General features: G+C 33.6%; 3 protein-coding genes across 7 annotated transcripts; 2 read left to right on the plus strand and 1 right to left on the minus strand.

Annotated features, from left to right (window-relative positions):
• Positions 1-1,524: 1,524 nt before the first annotated feature.
• Positions 1,525-6,208, minus strand: LOC132796326 (leucine-rich repeat flightless-interacting protein 2). Of its 5 annotated transcripts, none has more exons than XM_060807465.1 (7): positions 6,118-6,208; positions 5,352-5,594; positions 4,442-4,699; positions 3,079-3,442; positions 2,761-2,919; positions 2,514-2,698; positions 1,525-1,824 (listed from the first exon to the last, which is right to left on the minus strand). In XM_060807465.1, exons 2-7 carry the CDS (start codon positions 5,436-5,438, stop codon positions 1,714-1,716), a joined length of 1,164 nt encoding a protein of 387 aa, XP_060663448.1. In that variant the 5' UTR covers positions 5,439-5,594; positions 6,118-6,208; the 3' UTR covers positions 1,525-1,713. The 5 variants fall into 5 exon arrangements, with proteins under 5 accessions (XP_060663448.1, XP_060663447.1, XP_060663446.1 ...); XM_060807464.1 differs by having other exon boundaries at positions 5,881-6,162; XM_060807463.1 differs by having other exon boundaries at positions 5,867-6,162.
• A 718-nt stretch (positions 6,209-6,926) lies between these two features.
• On the plus strand, positions 6,927-7,893 carry LOC132796778 (uncharacterized). Its single transcript, XM_060808056.1, has 2 exons — positions 6,927-7,357; positions 7,424-7,893. The coding sequence occupies exons 1-2, from the start codon at positions 7,088-7,090 to the stop codon at positions 7,634-7,636; spliced, it is 483 nt and encodes a 160-aa protein (XP_060664039.1). The 5' UTR covers positions 6,927-7,087; the 3' UTR covers positions 7,637-7,893.
• A 1,514-nt stretch (positions 7,894-9,407) lies between these two features.
• LOC132795775 (BTB/POZ domain-containing protein 7) lies at positions 9,408-16,059 on the plus strand. The gene is made up of 4 exons (XM_060806657.1): positions 9,408-9,722; positions 11,024-11,551; positions 11,885-14,482; positions 14,713-16,059. Exons 2-4 carry the CDS (start codon positions 11,174-11,176, stop codon positions 14,869-14,871), a joined length of 3,135 nt encoding a protein of 1,044 aa, XP_060662640.1. The 5' UTR covers positions 9,408-9,722; positions 11,024-11,173; the 3' UTR covers positions 14,872-16,059.
• The last annotated feature ends 6,174 nt before the right edge of the window (positions 16,060-22,233 follow it).

The raw sequence follows: 22,233 nt of genomic DNA on the forward strand, positions 1-22,233 counted from the left end.
TTATCTATAACTATTCTTGCATCGCAGTGCAAATTAAAATTAAGTAATTTGTAGTATTTTGTTGTGCGAACTTGGTTGCGCTGCCGGCTGTGTCTTCAGATTGTCCCTCGATGGTACAAGGGGCGGACGCTAGTCAGAGTATCAAAAATTCTAGGGTACATGGGTACATGGAATAAATGAAATCGGAATCTGCATCGTCGGCAGATTTCGAAAGGCAGCTGGCTTGATCGCTGCCGTTGGGCTATTCCGCTTAGTCGGCAAAATAGTCCAGACGTGGATCAGCATATCCAGCGGATGTCAACAATGTTGCAATAATGTTAACATACCGAATGACCCATTGGGTTTCGGGTGTCATCAACATTGAATTGTATAAATTAAGAACAACTCTAAGAACAGTTGATAAAAAAAAAATAATAATTGCGAGGGAAGCTGAATGTTTTTTATTATTTGCCAGGTTGTGACGTCAAGAGATGAAGTTTAGGATCAGGACAGGAAGATTTTATTCTTTCTATACGCTAGCCTTGCGGAAAAAGCATGGTTTGATTTACATACATATATCTGGTTTTATTTGTTATATTTTTAAAAGGAACGGGCACGTTAATGCCAGCTCGTTGCTGAACTTGAGGAGTCAACTTTAGAAACACAAAAATTATTATCTAAAAAAAACGATAGCGACCAATAAAAAAAATAATAAATATAAAAATTAAATATGACTAAAATGAATAGATTTAAAATATTTAAGTTTAAAAAATTCACATCAAAGTAATAGTCGATTTTTGATTTACTATTAACTATAATTAATGATATGAATGTAATATTAAAAGAGTGCTTTTGAAAACCTTTATGGTAAAATAAACTGTAATTTAATTGAACTATATATACTAAGGTTTAAGTTGATTTAAGTATCATTAATTTAAAAATGTTGAATATTAAATAAATATGAATTAATTTGAAATATATAACTTTGAAGTATTTTCATGGTAAAAAAAACACAATTAAGTGAATTAAAAATTTAAGCATTTACACTCCTGTCCAAAATTATACGACCCCTCTTAAAGATTTGTTTTGTCGCTCGTAGCTGAAAGGGAAAACGAAAAAGAGCGAAATAAACTTTGAAAAAGAATTGCACAAAATGTGATATTTTTGACTCCCGTTTTCAAGCAACGGTAAAAAAGCACATACGCTTCAATTTAAGCTAGGCTGCACATGTATCACCGAATCCAATTATACTCTTTGAATACTTCCAATACGCAGTCTTCCTGTTAGTTCTCCAGTTACACTATTCCGCAAGAAATCGGTGCAGTTGGTTCCCACAGGATACTTAATCGCTTACTCGGAACTCGGCGGTGACTAAACATTTTGGTGTTGAAAATTGGAACCTTTTCGATTAACAAACTTGTATGCTATAATATTATATGCACTATACTGATTTCTATGAATATTACCCCGTAATTTGTACTAGAACCATGTGCAGAGATTTTTAATCAACGTGGCCCTTGTGTTCAATATAAATAAATGGAAATTGAATAATAGTTTATTTCTGTGAATTTTTAATATTTTGCTATTCAGATTATTATTTTGGACATGACTGTTGTAAAAATGTATTATTTGTGCAATTATTCTGGTTTATGCTGACATCAAAGGTTTTCTTTTAGCTTGTTACGGAAGAATCGTTGTTCTTTCTTCGGTTACTGGGTTCTTTGTCATCGTCGGTCATAAATCCTTCAGGATCGTACTTTTTGCATTTTTTAGTTTATCGAGCCGCTTCAGAAGATGGTTGTTTGCAGTTTCTGCTTCTTCCAGACGCTCTAGAATCTCGCGATGCTGCAATACAAATGAAAAAATAATGGCATTAATGCAATGTAAATGACGCAAATAAATGCATATCGAAAATATGCTTAAAGAAAGCCTCCACAACAGTTACAATCATTATGAAAAGTGAGTATGAAGGTTCTTTATTAAAACTATGAACTAGCATAAACAATATAAATTGTATTTTTGCAATATTTCTTTTCGTGTCACTCTTAAGCTTCCATACAAAATTTAATTGTTATAAAAACCAACTAACAAAAATATTTCTTATTCATGTTGCGAACATAGGATGTTTCTTTTATGTCTTTCGCGTCTTTCCATCTCACTCTTATCCTTCTATATCTAAAAAGAAAGAGACATCAATTTTTTTTTTATCTCTCTTTAGTTTCTCCAACTCTGTATTATTTTCTCTTTCTTTGTCGTGTTTTGAGGTTTTCGCTGACGAAGAATGGGTTCAGATATTTGCGTGTATGTATCTATATCCACACATTTGGACTTGTTATCAGCCAACGGACTAATCAGCGAACTTCGAAATGAAAATAAACGAAAATGATTCACAAGCTAAAAATTTGCTGATAATGAATTCAAGTTGCAGTTATAAATTGCAAGCTATGGTAAGAATAAAATAGGGTAAAATGAGCTATGAAGATTGATATTCTACTGCTTATATAGTATACTTAATTTCATCAGTATTAATACACCTCTCTTTGCAGTTTTCGTCGTTCCACTTTTAATTCTGCTTCAACTTTCTCCGCTGCTTCGGCTGTACTTTTGTAGCGGATGACCTGCGACTCCGAACGTGACAAACTTGCTTGCAGATTAGCAATTTCCTGCTCAGCTTTTTGCAGTTTATATTTATAATCTGATATGACTTTATTTGCTTCTCCTGTGAATTACACAAAAATATTAATTCCAAAATATACGTAAACAAATCGATTTGATACATACTTTGAACATCATAATCATCGTCATAGCCCAATGAGTTATTTAACGAACCACAGCGACCGGATCTTCCTTCACTTTTATAAGCATCTAACTGTTCATGCAGTACTTGTACTTGCGTTGAAAGCAGCTGCTTTTCCTCTGCAAACTTTTTAAGTCTTACATCTGAAAGTATTCAATTAAAAATTAAATCACACTTCGATTATACAAAATTCATTTTAATAAATGAAATAGACAGTGAAAAAAATTCAATTATTCGATATATGCATTTATGTTCTTTGCAAAAATCCAATGATCATTTTATTAACATTCTATTGTACTCACCAATTGATCCCTGAACGGTAGCCAAAATATTTGCGTTTTCAACACTAACTAACGCCCTCTTGGCATCACTGCCGTCCGTATTCTCAATGGCAACAATAACAAGACCATGCTCTGCTATTAACGTATCTCGTTCGCTTAGTTGGCCTTGGACCAAACTCAATTCAAGTGTTGTTCGGTCCAAATTTCGTTTAAGCGCATTACAATCTCGCAATTTATTTTTAAGCTCGCGTTGTAGTTGGGCAACAGACTCCTGCATCGTTTCTCTTTTATCCTTCAGTAGTTTAACCTCATATGTTTGAGATGAGCGATCATTGTCCAATTGAGCATTTGTTATCATTGCCTTCCGAAAGCGCTCTTCGACTTCCTGCAAAACAAACAACATTTATAAATAACACCAACAAGAAAGATATAGTAAAAATGCAATCAATTTAAATTTAATTCATTACAATTCATAAATAGTATACTTCTAGACTATAATTCAATTCAAGAGATTGTGTCAGCGCTGACCTTTATCTCATTGCTAACCCTTTGGCATAACGATTAACATTCCACCCAGACAATTATCTGAAGAAGAACTTTTGGACGATGCCGTGTAGAAATATCTTACATAACAAAAGAAAATATCTTACAGCCAAACCACCAATTACTCTCCAATTCTCCTCTTCCGAATATTAAGGACAGGACATCAATCTGCCCGATCTCATAAAACAGGACAGAAAGGCCACAGTCCATGTTATCAACTGTGAGACGCCCAGCATTTTTCCTTTAAAAGTGCGAATAATACAAAAAAAATTATGTATGACATAAAAACAACAATTCCAAATTACTACACATAACTATTGTATTATAATTAAAATACTACAAAGCACATACGTAAGTACGACTTAGCACCGAAATATTGCTAAAAGATTACTCTGACAGCTTCAGTTCGCAAATGAATAAAAAAAAAACTGAAGTGGCCAAAACAACTGATCATGTGGTGCCCTCAACAAAGCTGTGTCCTTAATAAGTTGTCCATACTCAAATTTTTCAGGAGTTTATCACTGCCTTAAATAAAAAATATGGTTTTAACAACAAGATTAGGTTCGGTATGCTGACTTAGTTTATCAACTTGACTTTTGATATGGATATTAGGGTAATATTAAACATTCTTATTCTTTTAAACGTAATATTCCTTTCCTCTTTCTTAAATTTGAATAACAATCCACAGTATAGAAAAAAGAACTACTTGTTAGAAGGGATAATTACTTAATATTCTTTTTTACAGCTGCTCTCTGGCTTTCAATAATGACATATATATTAATTATTGAGTTTATAAACTATAATAATATCATTATACTATGCGGAAATATTAGGTACCTACTTTAAGTTCATGTTTGATGTCACGAACGCTGCGGCCTTCCTCTTCCAATGAATCCTCACTACTTCGTCGCGAAGCTGCTGCACGTGTTAAGTTTAGAAGACGAGGTATATCGTGAATGACGCTGCCACTGATATTTTGCATATCAAAGGCACGATCGGCATTGTGCTCTTGTTCCTTTTGTTGCCGCTCCAACTCACGCATGCGTATTTCTCGAGCTTCTACGCGTGCTTGACGACGAGCTGCCAGACGCGCCTCAGCCTGTGCAAAAAGGTATAAGAATAAGTTATATTATTAGTTAGGCGCCAACAACAGATGTGTAATCCATATAGTTTTCAATAATTCAAGCATAAAAGATCAGTTAAACTCCAATTTAGTTAATCCAAAATGATATAATAATAAAGTGTTTCTTGAATAACTCGTTGACATTCGAATCCGTTTATAGTCATGACAAAATCAGTTTCAATTTGAGAAGAAAAAAAACTATTTAAATTTGGTCTGTCTTTCAATAGATATTTCTTCTTTGAAATAATAGAAATTCGTAAATATTATAAAATCACTAATCAGGAACACAGCAAAATTGTTTATCTATGTTAATAATGATCGAAGCTGTATAAATTATTTTTTAATTTTTTAATAGATAATCAGATTCTATAAGGTTCAGCCCTTTACCGGTAGAACGGATTCAAAACGTAGTGTCAGGAAATAAATTTAGGCAACATGACTATCTCAAAATAACTATATACTAATGATCGGCGTCAAGTTTTGCTTGCAAATGTTGACTCATCATCAAATCATGATCAGTCCGTACCACGATCCGAAAATCAAACATATGGATAAGTCATTCATCAAACCCCTTCGCTATTGGGATAAAAAATCAAGTGTAAGTGGTTAGAGTCGAAACGGAAATTACCTCCTTTGTAATTTGGTCGAGCGCATTATCCTCGGCATTAGCACAGATATTGTTTCGCCTCCGACCTGTGGTACTTGTGGTATCCATGGTGTTCACCAAATTAATGAAATCTTTATATGTCTATTGTTCATATGTGTCATTAACCGCATCAAGTGTTGCTCTTTTATGGCTTGAATATCGCTGGCTGACCGAATTCACGTTTGCTAAGTTATATTTATTAAGGCAAATCAATGTTGTTGTAATCTGCAATTAAATTGATTTCAAAAAATGAACTTTTCAGATATTCAAACTACATATGTAAGTATATGTAAGTACATATGTTTATTAGTACATATATATTTACACATGTAGCATACAAATATACACAACACATTTACTTATGTTTGTACATACATACATGCATAAAAATATAGATTTGTACAAGCATACATATGTTTGTATGTGTGCAGGTTAATCCGTAATGGGACCTGTATTGCTTGTAAATACAAGTAACAAATATGTATGTCTGTGTTCACCTTTATGTACACACATTCTATCAAAGAATTTAATATATATGTCAAACCGACTATATTTGTTTTATTTGATTAGTGTTGAGTTGCGTATTATTATTAGACCGATAGCCCATAGCACATACAAATTAAAATTAAAGGCAAATCGCGACAATTGCTACCAATATTATAGCGGAATTTTATTATATACATATATTGAATAATTGATATTCGCGAATCAAAAATATATTCTGTTAACAATATATTTTACGGTTTACTTAGGGGTTAGAACTGTCCATATTAGTTGTGTCGAATTGTTCGAAATAAGTTCAATTGAACATCGAGTCACCAACTTGAACGAGGTCATTTAGTTCCTTCGTTTTGCCTATTTTGTTCGTTTGAGTCATTTTTGCATTGTTATCGAATAGTCTTAATCCATCATTTTGTATTTCCACCATATCACGTCCACATCCATTAAAAAATCGATAATAGGGACTTCAGATTATAGCGCTCTATATAAATTCTTTTTTAAGTTTCTCTCCCAATTTTGATAGTTTATAATATAAGACATTGTAAATTATTTGTAAATTTGGAATATAATTCTAATTTTGTTAAGAAATATTGACAACATAAAAAATTTTGAAAAGTAGTAGTATTAGAAAAAAAACCAATATACATTTAAAGAACACATTTGCTGAAACTACAGCCAAGAATAATTATTTATATTTATTTCTTTGTTCGAATTATTTCTATCACTCAAATTTCCAATCTATATTAAATTTATTTTAATCGAATTATTTACTTGAAGCATTCATCAGTAATAATATTTCAAAAATATAACAACTTAAATAGATACCAACTTATTAGTAATAAGTAAGAAATTCTATGGATAATTAATGATATAACAATATAAATTAACTGAAGAACAAGAATATATATTTTAAAATTTCTGAACATTTAAAAACAATCAATGCAGACGCTGTTGATAATCGAATATTTTATGAATCGAAATAACAACGTCAACACATAATATGCGATGTATTTAATATATCGATAATAATATTGATCAGATGTCACCATCATATATTATCGATATTACTCTATAAAGTTTGACAGCTCTATCCCAAACGCGGTCAATGTGTTTCTATGCAATTATTGTATTGCTTAAATTGTTTAAATTCTAACTACAAAATCGTCATTGCTTTCTGACTATTCCTAATAACTCGAACATACCCTCAAAAACACGTGATGGCCGAAGTAAAGGGTTCCAAAAAACGAAAAAATAGCTCGACGGCTTCCACTAATGAACGAACTGTGGAAAACAAACAAATGTTTGAGGAAATAAACAAATTTGCAGCAAACTTAGACATGGTGGAAAAGGATCTAAATTATGCAATTACGCATAGCTTGTCAGGCTTAAATACAGACGATAAAATTAAACTGGACACATACTTGGCCTATGTAAATAGCACGTTGTTTTGGATGAATTTAAAACTCAATGGAACCGATTTGTCCAATGTAAGACACATGAGCCATTGTTTGTATTGTACATAAATATTGACTCAGCCTAATTTTTATCCGTAGCACTACATTTTACATGATTTGCGTCGAGCCAAAGAAATGTTAGCACGTGAAAAGGAAATAAATGATTCCTTAACAGCACCACGCTTGGACATCGCAGCAAGCAAACGCTTTATTGCATCGGGAATGCACACACGCTTCATTGAAATGGATGGAATCATGGTGACCAAAGAGCAATATCAACGCAGCTTAGCAGAAAGTGCTAGTAAAAATTAAATGAACATCTGACATGGTGCTTCTACTAGCATAAACGAAAAGCGTTTCCCGCATACACACAACTAAAAAAAAAAAAAAACAAATACATTAGTGCCTAGATAAAAAATATACTTTTATATTTAAATTTGTTGAGCTGGAGGAAGATAAACATATTTAAATGTGGTAAAAAGGAAAAACACATTAATAACAATTGCTGCTTATATATCAAAGGGCAATTTGGTTCACTCTACCCATCAATAAATAATAATTTAAACGAACAGTGGACAAATAATTGTTTAACTTGTGTAAAGTTTTTATTTCTTTTTCTCGCTTTGAACCCAAAGCCATAATCATATTACTGCCATATTTGATAGACTAAGCATATTGGAAATTTTATGAACCATCTAAAACAAGTTGTGTATCCTACTTATGCATAATTTTTCTTGGCTGTCGTTATGGTCGTGTATTCAGGCAAAATGTCCAGCAAATCTGGATGATGTACTGGGTTCATGAACTTTTGATTTATCATGGATGCTTATCTTATTAAGCCTGTCGACGTATTTTTTTCGAAATGAGATCTGTGCACTTGTTGTCATTTATTCTTTATATTTGTATGTGCCAATCGAAGATTCTTTTCAATTGTGCAGTTGCCGCATAAGCCACCATGAAACATATATGCCAACATGAAAGATATACATATGTTCTTTAAAACGCACTTCATTAAAATCTCCAGAATTTTCAAATATCAAAATATTTATACTAATTTAGAGTTCCTCAAAGTCATGATCTTTTTGAAAAATTATGTTGATGTACGATGTAGTTGCCTCTTGCCTAGTTTTAAATAGTTCAGGAATTAAGATATTTGCTATTTTAATAAACAGATTATTTGTGTTTAATTCCTACAAGCAGACATTGTCAGAGGCTATTAAGTATAATCAAACGTGTTGTCATTCAAAACATTAAACAAGAAATGTGTAAATAAATAAACGTAGCTCCGATATTGTATCGATAATCGATTTTATTTGGCCTATTAAAATTCATATTCGGTGATGTTTTTTTTTAAATTTAATTTTTTAATTTAATTAATTTAAAAACATCGTAATTTATCCAGACTTTTATATTCGTTATACTTTTAAGCCACATACAATTTATATAAATACATTTTAAATCAGTACTGTACAAATATGATATTGATTTAAAAATCTGTTTTTTTAACTTAAACAAAAAATTTTAAGTTTGATAACATTCAAATATTGTATTGTATTGCAGACAAAATTCTAATCTCTAAATGCTACATCAAAATTCAAAAGATATATTTTTTTAATTAAAAATTAACTTTTATGGGTAATTCGTCTTACTTGATTAATTTTTCAAAAACAAAAATAATTTTTCGGTATGATCAACTATGACTTCAATTGCTGTATTTGGTCCAGCAAATCCGACCAAGCAGATTTATTATTAAGTTATGTTTTATAATTGCTTGAAATTCTGTTCAATTTTGGTTTAATATTTGGCCATTGTGTTTTTATTTCTATTGATACAAAAAATATATTTTAAAAATAATTTTTATAATATTATTTAGTTTCCTGTCTTTTTTTAATTTGCTATTATTATAATTTCGACGTCGATTTAATGTTATTTTTGACGCCATTAATTATAAGTCGAAGCCTCTGATGAGCAACACCGTAAGCAACCAATTCATTCAATGGTCTATCGAATACATCGATAGGTAATGAAGTATTGAATGCGCTGTAAACGATATTAATCAGGTGATACAATCGATGTATTTTTGTATTCTTGGCCTGCACCCCAAATTTGTGAAAATTACACTGTGCGCGACATAAATGAAAATGAATATAAAATAAACAATTGAATAATGTGAATAGTGTGGTGTCCACATCATAATGGGATACATTTTGAAAATCAATTATACAAATGTACTGTTTTTTTTTATGCTAGTGCAGTGCAACTTAAAGTGATCCAAACTGCTGTGCGAAAAGTGTTTATTGGCTCTGTATAGAGGATAACAATATGTTGTAGGCGGCTGAAATTCGTGTAGGATGTTTGCAGCTGAAATTTAGATACATGTATACATATAGTTGAAGGTGTAAGTAAAAATCATTCCATTTCATGAGAGTTTGCATTTTTCTGAATTGGTTTTGTGAATGTCTTGTTGGGATTTCATAAGCGCATATGTATGTACATTGATTTGGCTGTCCATAAACACATTGTGTGTGTGTATGCGCGAGTGTGTGTGTGTATGTATGTATGTAAATAGACCTATATAAATATATTTATATATTCATATACATATGTATGTGTGTGAAATGTGTGTACCTTTAAATCTTGAAGGACTTGAAAAAAAATACTACATAGTGCGTGATATTTTCATTTTTGGTAGCAAAAATGCATTGAGATGGAACCCACATCCATACATACATATGCGTGTATGCGCATACATCTAAATGCAAATGTATGTGTATCAAGGATATATGTACGCATGTATATAAGCGAACACGTATGTATGTATGTGTGCATCTCTTTTATTTTCTAATGCATACAAACCTATTGACATGAATGTTCACACATACTAACATACATATATGTACATATTTTCTGTATTGTGGTCGCTTTTCCATTCATTTAATGCACACAAAGTAAATGATAAATATGGTATGCAACTTTTCGATATTCCATAAAGAAGGATATTTTTCCCAGCAATTCTAAGTAAAATTTAATTAAAACTATAAATGTTTAAGTGATTTTACAAGATTGTTTTATAATTATACCATATATGTTTCCAAAAAATAACAGCAGTGGACAAATCTACTTAATTGCAACTTAACCACTGCAATGCAAAAGCTAAACAAAAAGTGCTATCTTGTAAATGGTTTTGTTGCGTAGACATTTATTTTCTATGAGGTTGGTATCACGTATGGCATAATGTTTAATAAATTATAAACAACATTCATGTCCGTCCTCCTCTGTGAAAACCTAGACTCAGCCTTGGTAACTATTAATGTAGACACAGATTGTTATAATTGTATTATCTAGAGATCAATTTTGACGTAGAAAATAGTAACGATATTGAAATTTAGATCAGTTATCAAAAACTGGTTGTATTTGGTTAACGATGCATTGTTGAAAATTCTTTAAATGATTCTAATAGTCCCTTTATTTCGACCGTTTTCCCATGTTGGTCTTTATATATCAGGCCTTGAGCCTGAATTGTGGGATGTACAGCTTAAAAGGATTTGAAGAGTCCAACATTCGATGTTTTAATGCTAACAATAGTGGTCGAACTATTAAAATAAATAAGTTGAATAATTTGTATTCTGTATAATTTTGTAGCTTTACTTTTTTAACCGTTTTTAACCAATATTCACAAATATAAATTTCTAATTTTAGAAACTACTCATGAATTAAAAGATGATAACATGAAGAGAAAACCACATATGTTGCAAATAATGTTGCTCTAAATACAACAAAATCAAATAAAAAGCACGGATATTAAATACGTTTGCTAACCTGGAAGCAGTTTGATTGGAACTGAAGCAAATGGGAGCAAATACTTCCAGCGGTGGTTATCCCATGGCCACACCTGCTGACAATGCAGGTGCGAATAGTGAAAATGGCAGCGGAAACGTATCAGTCCTTCAGTCCCTTACGACCACAAGAATGGGCTCATCGGGCTCTGGTGGAGGACCTGGGACAAGTGTGGCATATAGCGGCATTCACTATCATCATCGAGACCAAAGGCGAAAGCGAGTTACTGGATTTGCCACGTTAAAAAGGAAATTCATTCGACGTCGACGTTCATCCAAAGCCTGCGATCACGCACGTGTTCTACGCGACTTTGTCTGTGACTGGACCCCCCTTGAATTGGCAGCACTCTGCGAGGAGTTTGAAGCATTGTCGGCTCTTAGAGATTTATCCGTAAGTAATGATCTAAACAAAATGACTATTAAGAAATTGAGCAACCACATTGGACTAGGTTTAGATAGATTATCTGCTACTATCATAAAAAGTACATGGATTGTAGGTCAGAATTTAGCAATACTTGTCCGACATAAAGTGCAATATATTTTTTGTTCTTTTCAATTAATTCTTTTTTTGAGTCGACTTTTTCTATACATACATTTACATTAGATAAAATAAACAAGTTTTTCTACATAATATCATATAATCTACTTAATTGAATTTAATGAAGTTATTAAGATGATTATTAAATATTTGAGTATATAATATATGTATATATATTTTTTTTAGGTACAAGCGGAATTGGCACGACCCCCGGCTACAACATACAAACAAGATTTGGCAGCATTATATGATTTAAATTTGTGTACAGATTGTGATCTCGTATTTCGTGGTTCAATATTTCCCGTGCATCGTTCCATATTATCATCGCGTTGCACTTATTTTCGCGATTTGCTTTCGGGCTGTCCGGGATTTGGAGCACGCATTTGTCTGGAGTTGTCATCATCACCAATCGATGTGCAGATCTTCTCATCATTGTTGCGTTACTTGTATACCGGTGATCTTTGTCCACATGATCCAACGATTAATATCAATTTGCTGCGTCAACTGGGCGATGACTTCGGCACACCCAATCCCCTAGAACATGATCTACGTTATTTGCTGGAAACCGGAGATTATGCGGATGCTGCACTTGTGTTCACAGCGGATGGTTCCAATGATAGCTGCTTGCGTCAGGACGCTGGTACCTCCGAGTACGGATTTCGACCGAAGCTGGAGCTGCCATGTCACAAGGCCATCTTAAGTGCCCGCTCACCGTTCTTTCGTAATCTGATTGCCCGCCGAACGCGTAACATTGATGAGTACATAGAGCGATCGACTCATGTGCCCACACGCATAGTTCTCGATGAATCTGTTATACCGAAGCGTTACGCTCGAGTTCTACTTCAAGCCATTTATTTGGACACTGTCGATTTGACGCTGATACTGCGTGGCGGTGGTGGCACTGGGAATTCGGTTGGTTCCCTCGGCTCACTTGGTGAGGTGCACGCCCTAACGAATACGGGACGGGTGCGGCCGACAACGCTGGAAGAAGCAATGGAGTTGTATCAAATTGGAAGATTTTTGGAGCTCGATATATTGGCGCAAGGCTGTGAAGACTTGATACTCGAGTGGTTGTCATTGGATACATTGTCAATGGTCCTTAAGTGGGGATGTCAACCTCATGGCTCCGCTTGGGTATTTCGCCAGGCCTGTCAATACTTGCGGGAAGAGTTTGCTGCCGTCAGCGCTTCACCAGTGCTTTGTCAATTGGACAAGGGGCAACTTGTGCACATTCTGCAAAGTAACTTTTTGCAAGCCTCCGAATTGGAGATTCTACAAGCTGTGCTCAAGTGGGGTGAACAGGAGCTTATTCGGCGCATGGAGGATCGCGAGCCAAATCTCTTATCACACACAGCGCACTCGGTCTCTAGGAAAGGCGTTAAGCGACGTGATCTCAGTGACATTGAGTTGCGTGAAATTCTATCCGAATTGCTGCCATTGGTGCGAATGGATCACGTGTTGCCGCCAAACAGTGAGGTCCTATGTCAAGCGATTCGTCGTGGTCTTGTTAGCACACCACCATCGCATATGATCAGCGATGAACGTGAAAACTTGCGGGTTAATGCATGGATTCGCGGTGGCAAGAATCAAGGACTCTTTGTGCGCCCGCGGCTCTTTATGCCGTATTTTGAGGAGGTGAAGGCCCTGCTCGAGGATCGCATGGCCACCTCGCATCATCAAGTTGAACTTCAGCGCATGCGTCGATCACGACATTTCCCCGATATACCCGATACGCTCTATATGGTGTCGCGTATGAACGCCGCGTCCACGCATAGCGGTGGCTTTGCTGCTGGTATCGGCAACGATGGACCGGATAAAGTTGATCCAACCGCTTTACCACCACCAGATAGTCTAACGATTTCAGCAATGCGCAAGCGTGAGCATAAGCTTCGACAGTCGCCAATGTGTCAAAGAGCATTATTGTTGCCCCTCTCATCGCGTCATGAAATTGATCGGCAAATTCGCTTGCGCGTTGTCAGAGAGTTTAATTTGCCAGACGAGGTGTCCGATCTATTGGAAAACTCCATGTTAACCAATAAGGGAGATAACACCAGTCGAGAAGAATGCAACGATGTTGCTTCGACCACTCATCAAACAGAGGAATGCCTATTAGAAGATCATGACGACCAAAGTCCACCACCGTCGCCAGCAGTTACAGATTCAGCTGCTCGCCATACGGCAACAGCCGTTGGCGCTTCATTTTTGTCGACGACAACATCATCGATGGCATCATCATCAGCAGCATCTTCTGTGTGCGGCACAGAACAGTGCTATAGTCGAAATTTGACTTTCCCACGTCATCAGCAGCAATCAAGTAGCTTACTTGGTGTTGCAACTCTATTGGCAAACAACTCAAGTGCTGGACGACTGCAATCGAGTTACGCTCGCTTATCGGCATCAGCAATGCATCATCGCAATGAATTGCCAGCATTGATAACCGAAGGAGATTTTCGATTTCCGCATGGCGGTAATGCTTTGAATTTGGATCGAATAGCTGAAAACAGTTCGAGTGGATTGGTTGACACAGGCGGCGGTAATGGCAATGGGCATCTCTCTGATATGATGCCAGATGTGGCAATGGCAACAGCATCACTGGGCCAGCTGCATCTCTCCGCTGGTGGAGGATCTGGCTCTGGTTGCGTGAGTAATCATCCCAATCGTCTCATTGGTAGCAGCAACAGTGATATGTCCGAAAGTTTGCAACTTGATCTAGGAGATGGCCCAAGTCCTCACATAATCAATAGTGCTGCCGCTGCTGGTGTGATATCTTTGCGTAATTTGCAAGTGAGTACTTATAAAGTGTGCTATATACATTATATATCGGTTGTACGCATCAGTAAAACAGTTTACTAAGCATAATGCTGTATGTGATTGTTCTTATTTAACGACTAAACTGATAAATTGCAATTATATCTGTGCAATTTTTGTAGATTCGTCAACCAATATATACTGTGGTTAATCATTAATTATGTATTTTCAAAATTCAAAATATTAATAATATTCATTCTGCACAGCATCAATTGCCGCAAAACAACTACCATCACCACATCATGCAGCAGCGCTCCAACTCGCCATTTGATATTCTACGACAGGGGCTGCACTCGCCTGCTCCTCCGCAGCACCCGCATCCCCCATCAGGTGCGCTGAATTCCGGGCCACCTCGATTTTTATAGAGGTTACAAGTGGCTCCCGATAAGGGGCTTTATTTTAGCACTCCTTTCTAATAAATAATAAAAATAATTAATATTAAAATTTCAACAAAATATATAGTTAAATTAAAAACAAATTAATGTAAGTACCGTACAAAAACTAAAAATGTGCGTTCTTAATGACGATTCGTTCAACTACATCTTAGAAGTAATTGGCGTATGTACAAATGACAAAAAAAACAAAAAATATGAATATTAACATACCAACATTTGACGCAATTGAAAGTAAAGCTAGTTTTTTATAACAATAATGATCTAAATAACAGCTATATATCTGGGTATGTATATATATAAATATATACATATAGCAGGGCTGCAAATCGGTTCTAAACCGATCCTCGGTGTACCATATTAAAAGCCGAAGCGTCAAAATTATATATCGTGAAGATTGGTTCAAAAAAAGAATTTAATTGTACATTTTGGTTCTATTCATTTATATCAATGTATGATACAAATATTGAAGTAAGGAATCAACTCAAGTGTAACTTTTTGTTTTGGAATTAACATAAATGGATTAGGAAAGAATTCATAATGGTAATTCAGTTAAATCACAATATTGATGGCTCTGTTCAAAACTGTTCCACAAATCGAACTTCAGTTTATAATTCAAATTCAAAATCTTGTGCTTAGAGATTTGTAGTCCTGAATATACACAAGTATATATATATATATATATGTCTGTATTTATATTTATATTATATATAGAATATATACTATGTACATATAGCTGTTATTTAAAAACGTTTAAATTGCAAAAGCTTATATAAAATATTATTCACAATAAGGCTTATTTTTAACTTGTTGTCAGACAAAAACAAAGGAAAAAACATAAAAAAAAATCAAGGTATATTTGCATTCCTCTTCCGACATGTAGCTGTCATTGTACTGTCTTTGCCAGACTGATAATGAACAGAACTGATTACGAGTATATTATTAGTTAAAAATTAAATATTTTCAACATTCAATAGCTGCAAACAAATATACAGTTCAGGTTAAAATAATATTACAAATATGGGTTTGAAACAAAATGGTTTAAAACAAGTGTAATATGGCAACAAATTCGACAAATTAACCATATAATTATGTACGTATATTATCGGATACATTGGGAAAATTCGAATAAAAGAAATCCTGCTCATATTTACCAATTGTGTCTTCAATTTGGAAATCTGTTTTACCGGAAAAGCTTAGTCGACTTCCTTTAACGAACAACTTGAGATGCGCCTATAATTCTGTAAGGTGTTTATTTCAAAATTGTGACTAGAGGAATAGGATGTATGTAATTCTGCACTTCTTGGTTAATTTAAGCAATAAATAAACTCTTGCAATTTGCTGCCTGTATGCCATAAAAACGAAGGATTAGCATATCCTTAACAACATTTCGCAAAATACCTAATTTTGATTTGACAGAAAGTAATTTCGTATGATGCAAGTTGATCGTTTATGGCCACAAACTATACGCAGTAAGAATATGTCCGTTTTTTCGATAAAGGTTATCATAATTATATCTATTACGCTGCAGGATGTGGTCGAATTATAATCTGTTGACTTACACACAGTCCTAGCAGAATAGTTTGGCATTCAAGGATTTGCAGATTCAAACCAAAAAGTCATCGACGACCTCAAGAGTAAGTGTGAGACGTGCAAAAATGGTCCAAAATGTTCTGCAGAAGCTTCGTTATTTTAAGATCAATCGATTGAAAAGACGTTTATCAAATTTGCAAATATGTACAGCTGTAAACTTTGAAATAGCAGTGCGACACAAAAGAAACTAAGTAACGGATTTTTAGCTTATTCCTTTTTGTTAGTTGATCTCTGGCACATTATTTTTGTAAAATGGAACATAGAGATAGGAAACAAGCAAAACCCCCGATAGATTTGTTCACTTTTTCTGATATTTTGATATTTTTACATTCGTGCACCATTGTTGGGAGGCACTTTGAAATGTAGTAGAATAAAGTTATTTATATGATTTTTTGAAATTTATTAACTTTTTGACACTGCTATTTCAAAGTTATTCATAAAGCACCCAATTTCATTTTGTATTATCTATATTCGCTAAAATATTGAATTCGCCAAACTGGAATAAGGGTTTAATTATTAAAAATTAAATACTTTATGCTGTTATAACTAAATTTTATCTGAAATTTGTGTTTATGACAGGTTTTTTAAATTTTAAACACACAGGTCGCTATCACTGCTATTTCAAGATTCACAGCTGTATTTGTAGATATAGATATAGGGGTTTTGCCAAGCGGCTGATATAACAGGATAATTTTGTTTACTCAGCTAAATTTTTAAGGCGCTCTTGTTTGACCAATGAATATTGAAATCATTGTTTTACTTTTTGAAAAATTCAAATTTTCGCTTTCTGACGATTTTCCTTTTACCGTGTGTTTACAAGAGTTGAATGCCACCAAGTTTTTTTTTTTGATGCCAATTCATAGATTTACTTTCCACGAATCCTGGCAAAATGTGATAGAGATATTGGTTCTGAAACTGTGTAGCAAATCCTCTATTGTGGGCTGGTGTCGAAAAGAAGAATTGTAACCCTACCTTAACAATCATGGACTACTTGCCACCATCTGTAGCTGTCCCCCAACCACAAAACATTATCTGCAACTGTCACTGTTATAATCCGGGACCAAAGAGCATCCGGCAACCCGCTCTCTGAGCTGGCTATAGGCCGAGACAAATACCAGGCGAACATAATCAAAGAGCAATAACCATGCATCTAAACTTCAGATTCTGAAGGCATCAAGCAGCCAATAATAACTACATATCTTACGACTTAAACTGGCAACAACAACAGTAAAATCAATAATAACAGCAACAATGTCTACATAAATGATTTTAAGTTTTTTTTTCAGCTTGAACATAGTCGAGAGTACTCGACTGTGAGATACCCGCTACCCAATTTGAATAAAATCAATATACAATAATATTAAAAATATACCAAATGGTATATTTGGTATATCGATATAGTACCGCATTCAAAATATACCATAGACGGCATAATATACCAGATTGTCAGCCAAAGCAATTGCCCATACAAAAGTATTTCTTTAATAACTCCGACAATTTTTAATCATAACTACTATAGTTATTATTATATACCAAAATTTGCAACTCTAGCTTTAAAATTACGCTTGTTATTCGATTTTTTTGATTTGCGGGGGCGGACGTGGGCGTGGCAAAAATTTGAAACAAACTTGATCTGCGTGCAAGCATAACAAATGCTGTCGAACAAAAAATTATAGCTCTATCTCTTATAGTCTCTGAGATCTAGGTGTTCAGACGGACAGACAGACAGACGGACATGGCTAGATCGTCTCGGCTGTTGACGCTGATACCTGTTACATACATTTCCTGCCGGCACAAAGTTATAATACCCTTCTACCCTATGGGTAGCGGGTATAAATATGTAATTAAAGAGTACTTCTTTTGGACTGGACTACTTTACTCGTGAATATTTTCATTTTACGGATCCTAGTGTTATATGTACTTCACTTAAGGAACTCTGGAAACTCTAATAGTATTTGTGTACCCATAATTTTAATGTGTAGCATGAAATCAGGGACAGCTCCATAACACAACGGAATGGGAGCCATCAAGTTGAAATTCTGAGAACATATTTGCAGAGTTAATATTAGACAAACTCATAACTCCATTGTTTATACAAAAAGTAATATATTTCTAAGCTACAAATATAATGAAGGTATGAGTATGAGGGAACTTGATTACTAATCTTTCACCCTCAGCTGCGCTACGCTTAGTAATCATTTGTATTTTTGCGGATAGTAATACGGAGCACCAACCACAAATTTAATTTAAGCGATTCTTTACCAGTATATTGTATAAATTTAAATATATATGTAAATATAAATAAATAGCAAATATATATCCCTCCCGCGTTTCTAATTAAGACTAAAGTTGCTCTTGCTTGGTTACTCAAAAAAAATAATACAATTTCTAAAGAACATAGCGCAGCGTTTCCGTTTAGCGCTAGTTCTTGATTTTCACAAGAACGTACAAAAAATTTTCCATTGGTACATTGGATTCATTTTTCTAAATAGTAAATTATTCTACAGTGGAATAAACAAAATGTAACATTAAATAATTATGCATAAATACATATAATAAAAAATTAAATAATTTTGTCAAACAATACAGCATAGCGCCTGCGTTTATAGTTGCTAAATTTAATGTAAATGTACTAAAATATGTTCCATTGCGTTTTTCTTTGGTACATTTAGTCCATTTCCTTTAAATGGTACATAGTTCTAAACTTTAATAAGAACTGCTATTTCATTAAATACTTTTACGTGTATTTTTCCTTGCAAAAACTAAGTTTTACAAATCATTTTGTAAAGATTGTACTCAACAATGTATACTGTGGCTCTGATTTTGTATTTTATCGTAAATGGTACATATGTATATATATATACATACATAGTATATGGGTGTTGGCACAACAAAATTATTTTCATGTGGTCGGATGCCGATATTATCTTTCTCTTTCTTTTTGATGTTTATGCCTGTATGTACATATATATACATATGCATGTACTCACAGTTAAGAAAAATAAACAACTGTGTCTGAGCGAGAAGGCATTGCACTTCAATTATCTTTAGTTACGAATGTTTTTGCATATGTAATCGCATGTGCATTCACACAGCTCTTAATGCTTAATAGATACATCAGGTTCGTGTCTTCGTTAAACTTTTAAGCACTTGTGGAAGTACCAAAGAAAATTCCAAAGATCGTCTCGTTGAAGCGTTATGTTAAATTACAAACAATAATTTGATATAAATTCAACATAAGTTAAGGTCTCTTTTCCGATTTACGTTATCCTGGATAAGACCATTATCAAAATGTCTTTGCCTGACTGATCAGATGGTAGGCGCTACGATACTGAAATCTCCGCAAAAGTTTGGCTTACACATTTCTTCAAATTTTTTTTATATGTACCAACACCAAAAGTTAGTCACAGTTCTAGTTAGAACAGACGGATTAGGATGTTAATTCTCCCAAAATGCAACCGTAATTTCACTTGAAATCCGTGTTCAAAGAGGTCTTGACTTTGTTTAAGGGCCATACCTACTTTACAAGTGCAATTTTTAAGCAAAATGATTTGTTGTTGATGCACACACTAGCAACTATGACTTGAATAATTTCTACACATTCTGAGATGATCCAAAATAACAAGCAATAATTTTGAAGAGTGACTTTAGCTTTCTTACTTCCTGAATTTACGATGGCTCATAGCCTATGAGATGTTGACGCGACTGACGTTTACATATATCCACTTGTTAACATTGATCATGTAGGCGATGTCACTGTCCTCATTTTGAAATATCACTTTTCTGTGCGGCATGAAGATTGAGTTAAGATTTCTAAGTTACATTTAGTTTTCAGTGAATGTATTGCGAAGTTTTGATTCAATCTGTTATAGTTGATATTTGAATATGGATGAAAAAGAGACTTCAATTTATAAGTAATTTTGATTATTTGCAGTACTTACATCATGTCCTCATACATCAGGTATTCAGAACGAATACATAAATGCAGATTTTTGTTCACATTTAAGTTCTTGGGATGTCAATTTATTGCTCGAAATACCTACATACGTTACGTCACATACATCATAATTCCTCATTCCGCCCACCAATGACAACATACTAATCTTAATCAACTAGCTCCCGAGCTGCTAGTGGGTGCCACATGTTTACTTATTAAAATTAAAGTACACTTTCATTATAAATGCCGAGTGAATCGGATTCAACATAAGTGATACATATATGTATGTATGTAAGCAAAATGTATTTTTGAGTTTTAATGTAATTTTAACATGAACATGTATTTTTCGTTTTGTTATCTATTAGTTTATTGATAATACCATAAGCATTTTGTTATTTGTTGGGTTACTTTCATTGTTTGATGAATTCAGCTAATTACAGACATTCATTTTATTTATTACTTTTGATTTAGGTATAAATTGTACATAAGAAATCATAATAAAATTACAATATTGTACGTATGCATTTGTTGTGATTTTGTGGCATATACATAAGTAAGAATGTATTGCATGTATACAGTTTTTGTTTTTTTTTTTAAATTTACATATAAACATATAAATTTGTATAAAGATTCTGATATTAACATAATTAATATATGGTTTCTTCTTGTAATGTGATTTTATTAACCAGAAAACATTTAAAGAGTAGTTTTTTCGTTAAGCATTATCTTCCATTTTGACGCGTTTTCAAAGTTTGACGAATATTATCAAATTTTTTTTGCATATAACTAACAATTTTATTTTGTTTTATTTATTAATTGTCTTCTAAACGAAAATGGGTTTTATGAAGATTAATTAATTGTTTAAATTATCTGTTTAAATCTCTACGCGCACAATACAACTATGATGTTTTTAATAGAGGTCATGAACAAGTTTATTTTCTGGAATTTCCGTTCGTTCTTACCCTTGAACGGAATTAAGCTAATTGTCTGTTTGATTGCAGGCTGTTTCATATATGCACTAAACTGTGTTACCTTCATTGTTTTAATAATAAGAATAAATTTCTTGTGATGTTTTTGAATTTTTTTGTTTAAAGGAATTAACTTTTATTTCCACTATAATATTTTTTAGGGGGGACCAGTCATTTTTACTTAGTAACGTGTTACGTGTTTTGTGTATGTTACTGCGTGCAAGCTTTTCGTTCCAGTTAAACTTAAAAGTATATTGAAATTAAGTTGTTTTTATTGACATACAACATATTTATCTATCATTTTTGTTTACCGTTGTGAATGGTTTTTAGTGAGTTTTTGCGGGTACATGAACATAAATACATTTGGAATATTAGAAGCTCATACGTGTCTTATGGTCAAAACAATAACTAAAATACATATGAAATCGCAACTCTCAAGTTGTAAAGTTATTCATAACGAGCTCGCGAATTCACTTATCCTGTTTACAATTGATGAAGTTCATGCGCCGGTCACAAGGTTTGACTATTCATCATCAAATCAAACACTGCGTTGCTACTAGTTATTCGAGGTGGAGAACTATCGACGTCACTATCGGTATTCTCGATAGTTAGGCGCTTTGCACTATTTGACTGTGGACGATAGTTATTTGTGCTATTCTTTGAGAGAGATTGTATAGTAAAAAAATTGTATGAATTTCTTCGAAAGGATCTTACAGGCATCTGATAGAAGAGCTTGGCTACATGAACAGTTTAGTATCAACTTATAGTGTAATGAAAATAATATTAATGCATATTTGAGTTCAAATTATAACAAAAACTTTATAAGTTTAATAAAAA

Source organism: Drosophila nasuta, chromosome X, assembly GCF_023558535.2.
Source record: "Drosophila nasuta strain 15112-1781.00 chromosome X, ASM2355853v1, whole genome shotgun sequence".
NCBI lineage: Eukaryota > Metazoa > Arthropoda > Insecta > Diptera > Drosophilidae > Drosophila > Drosophila nasuta.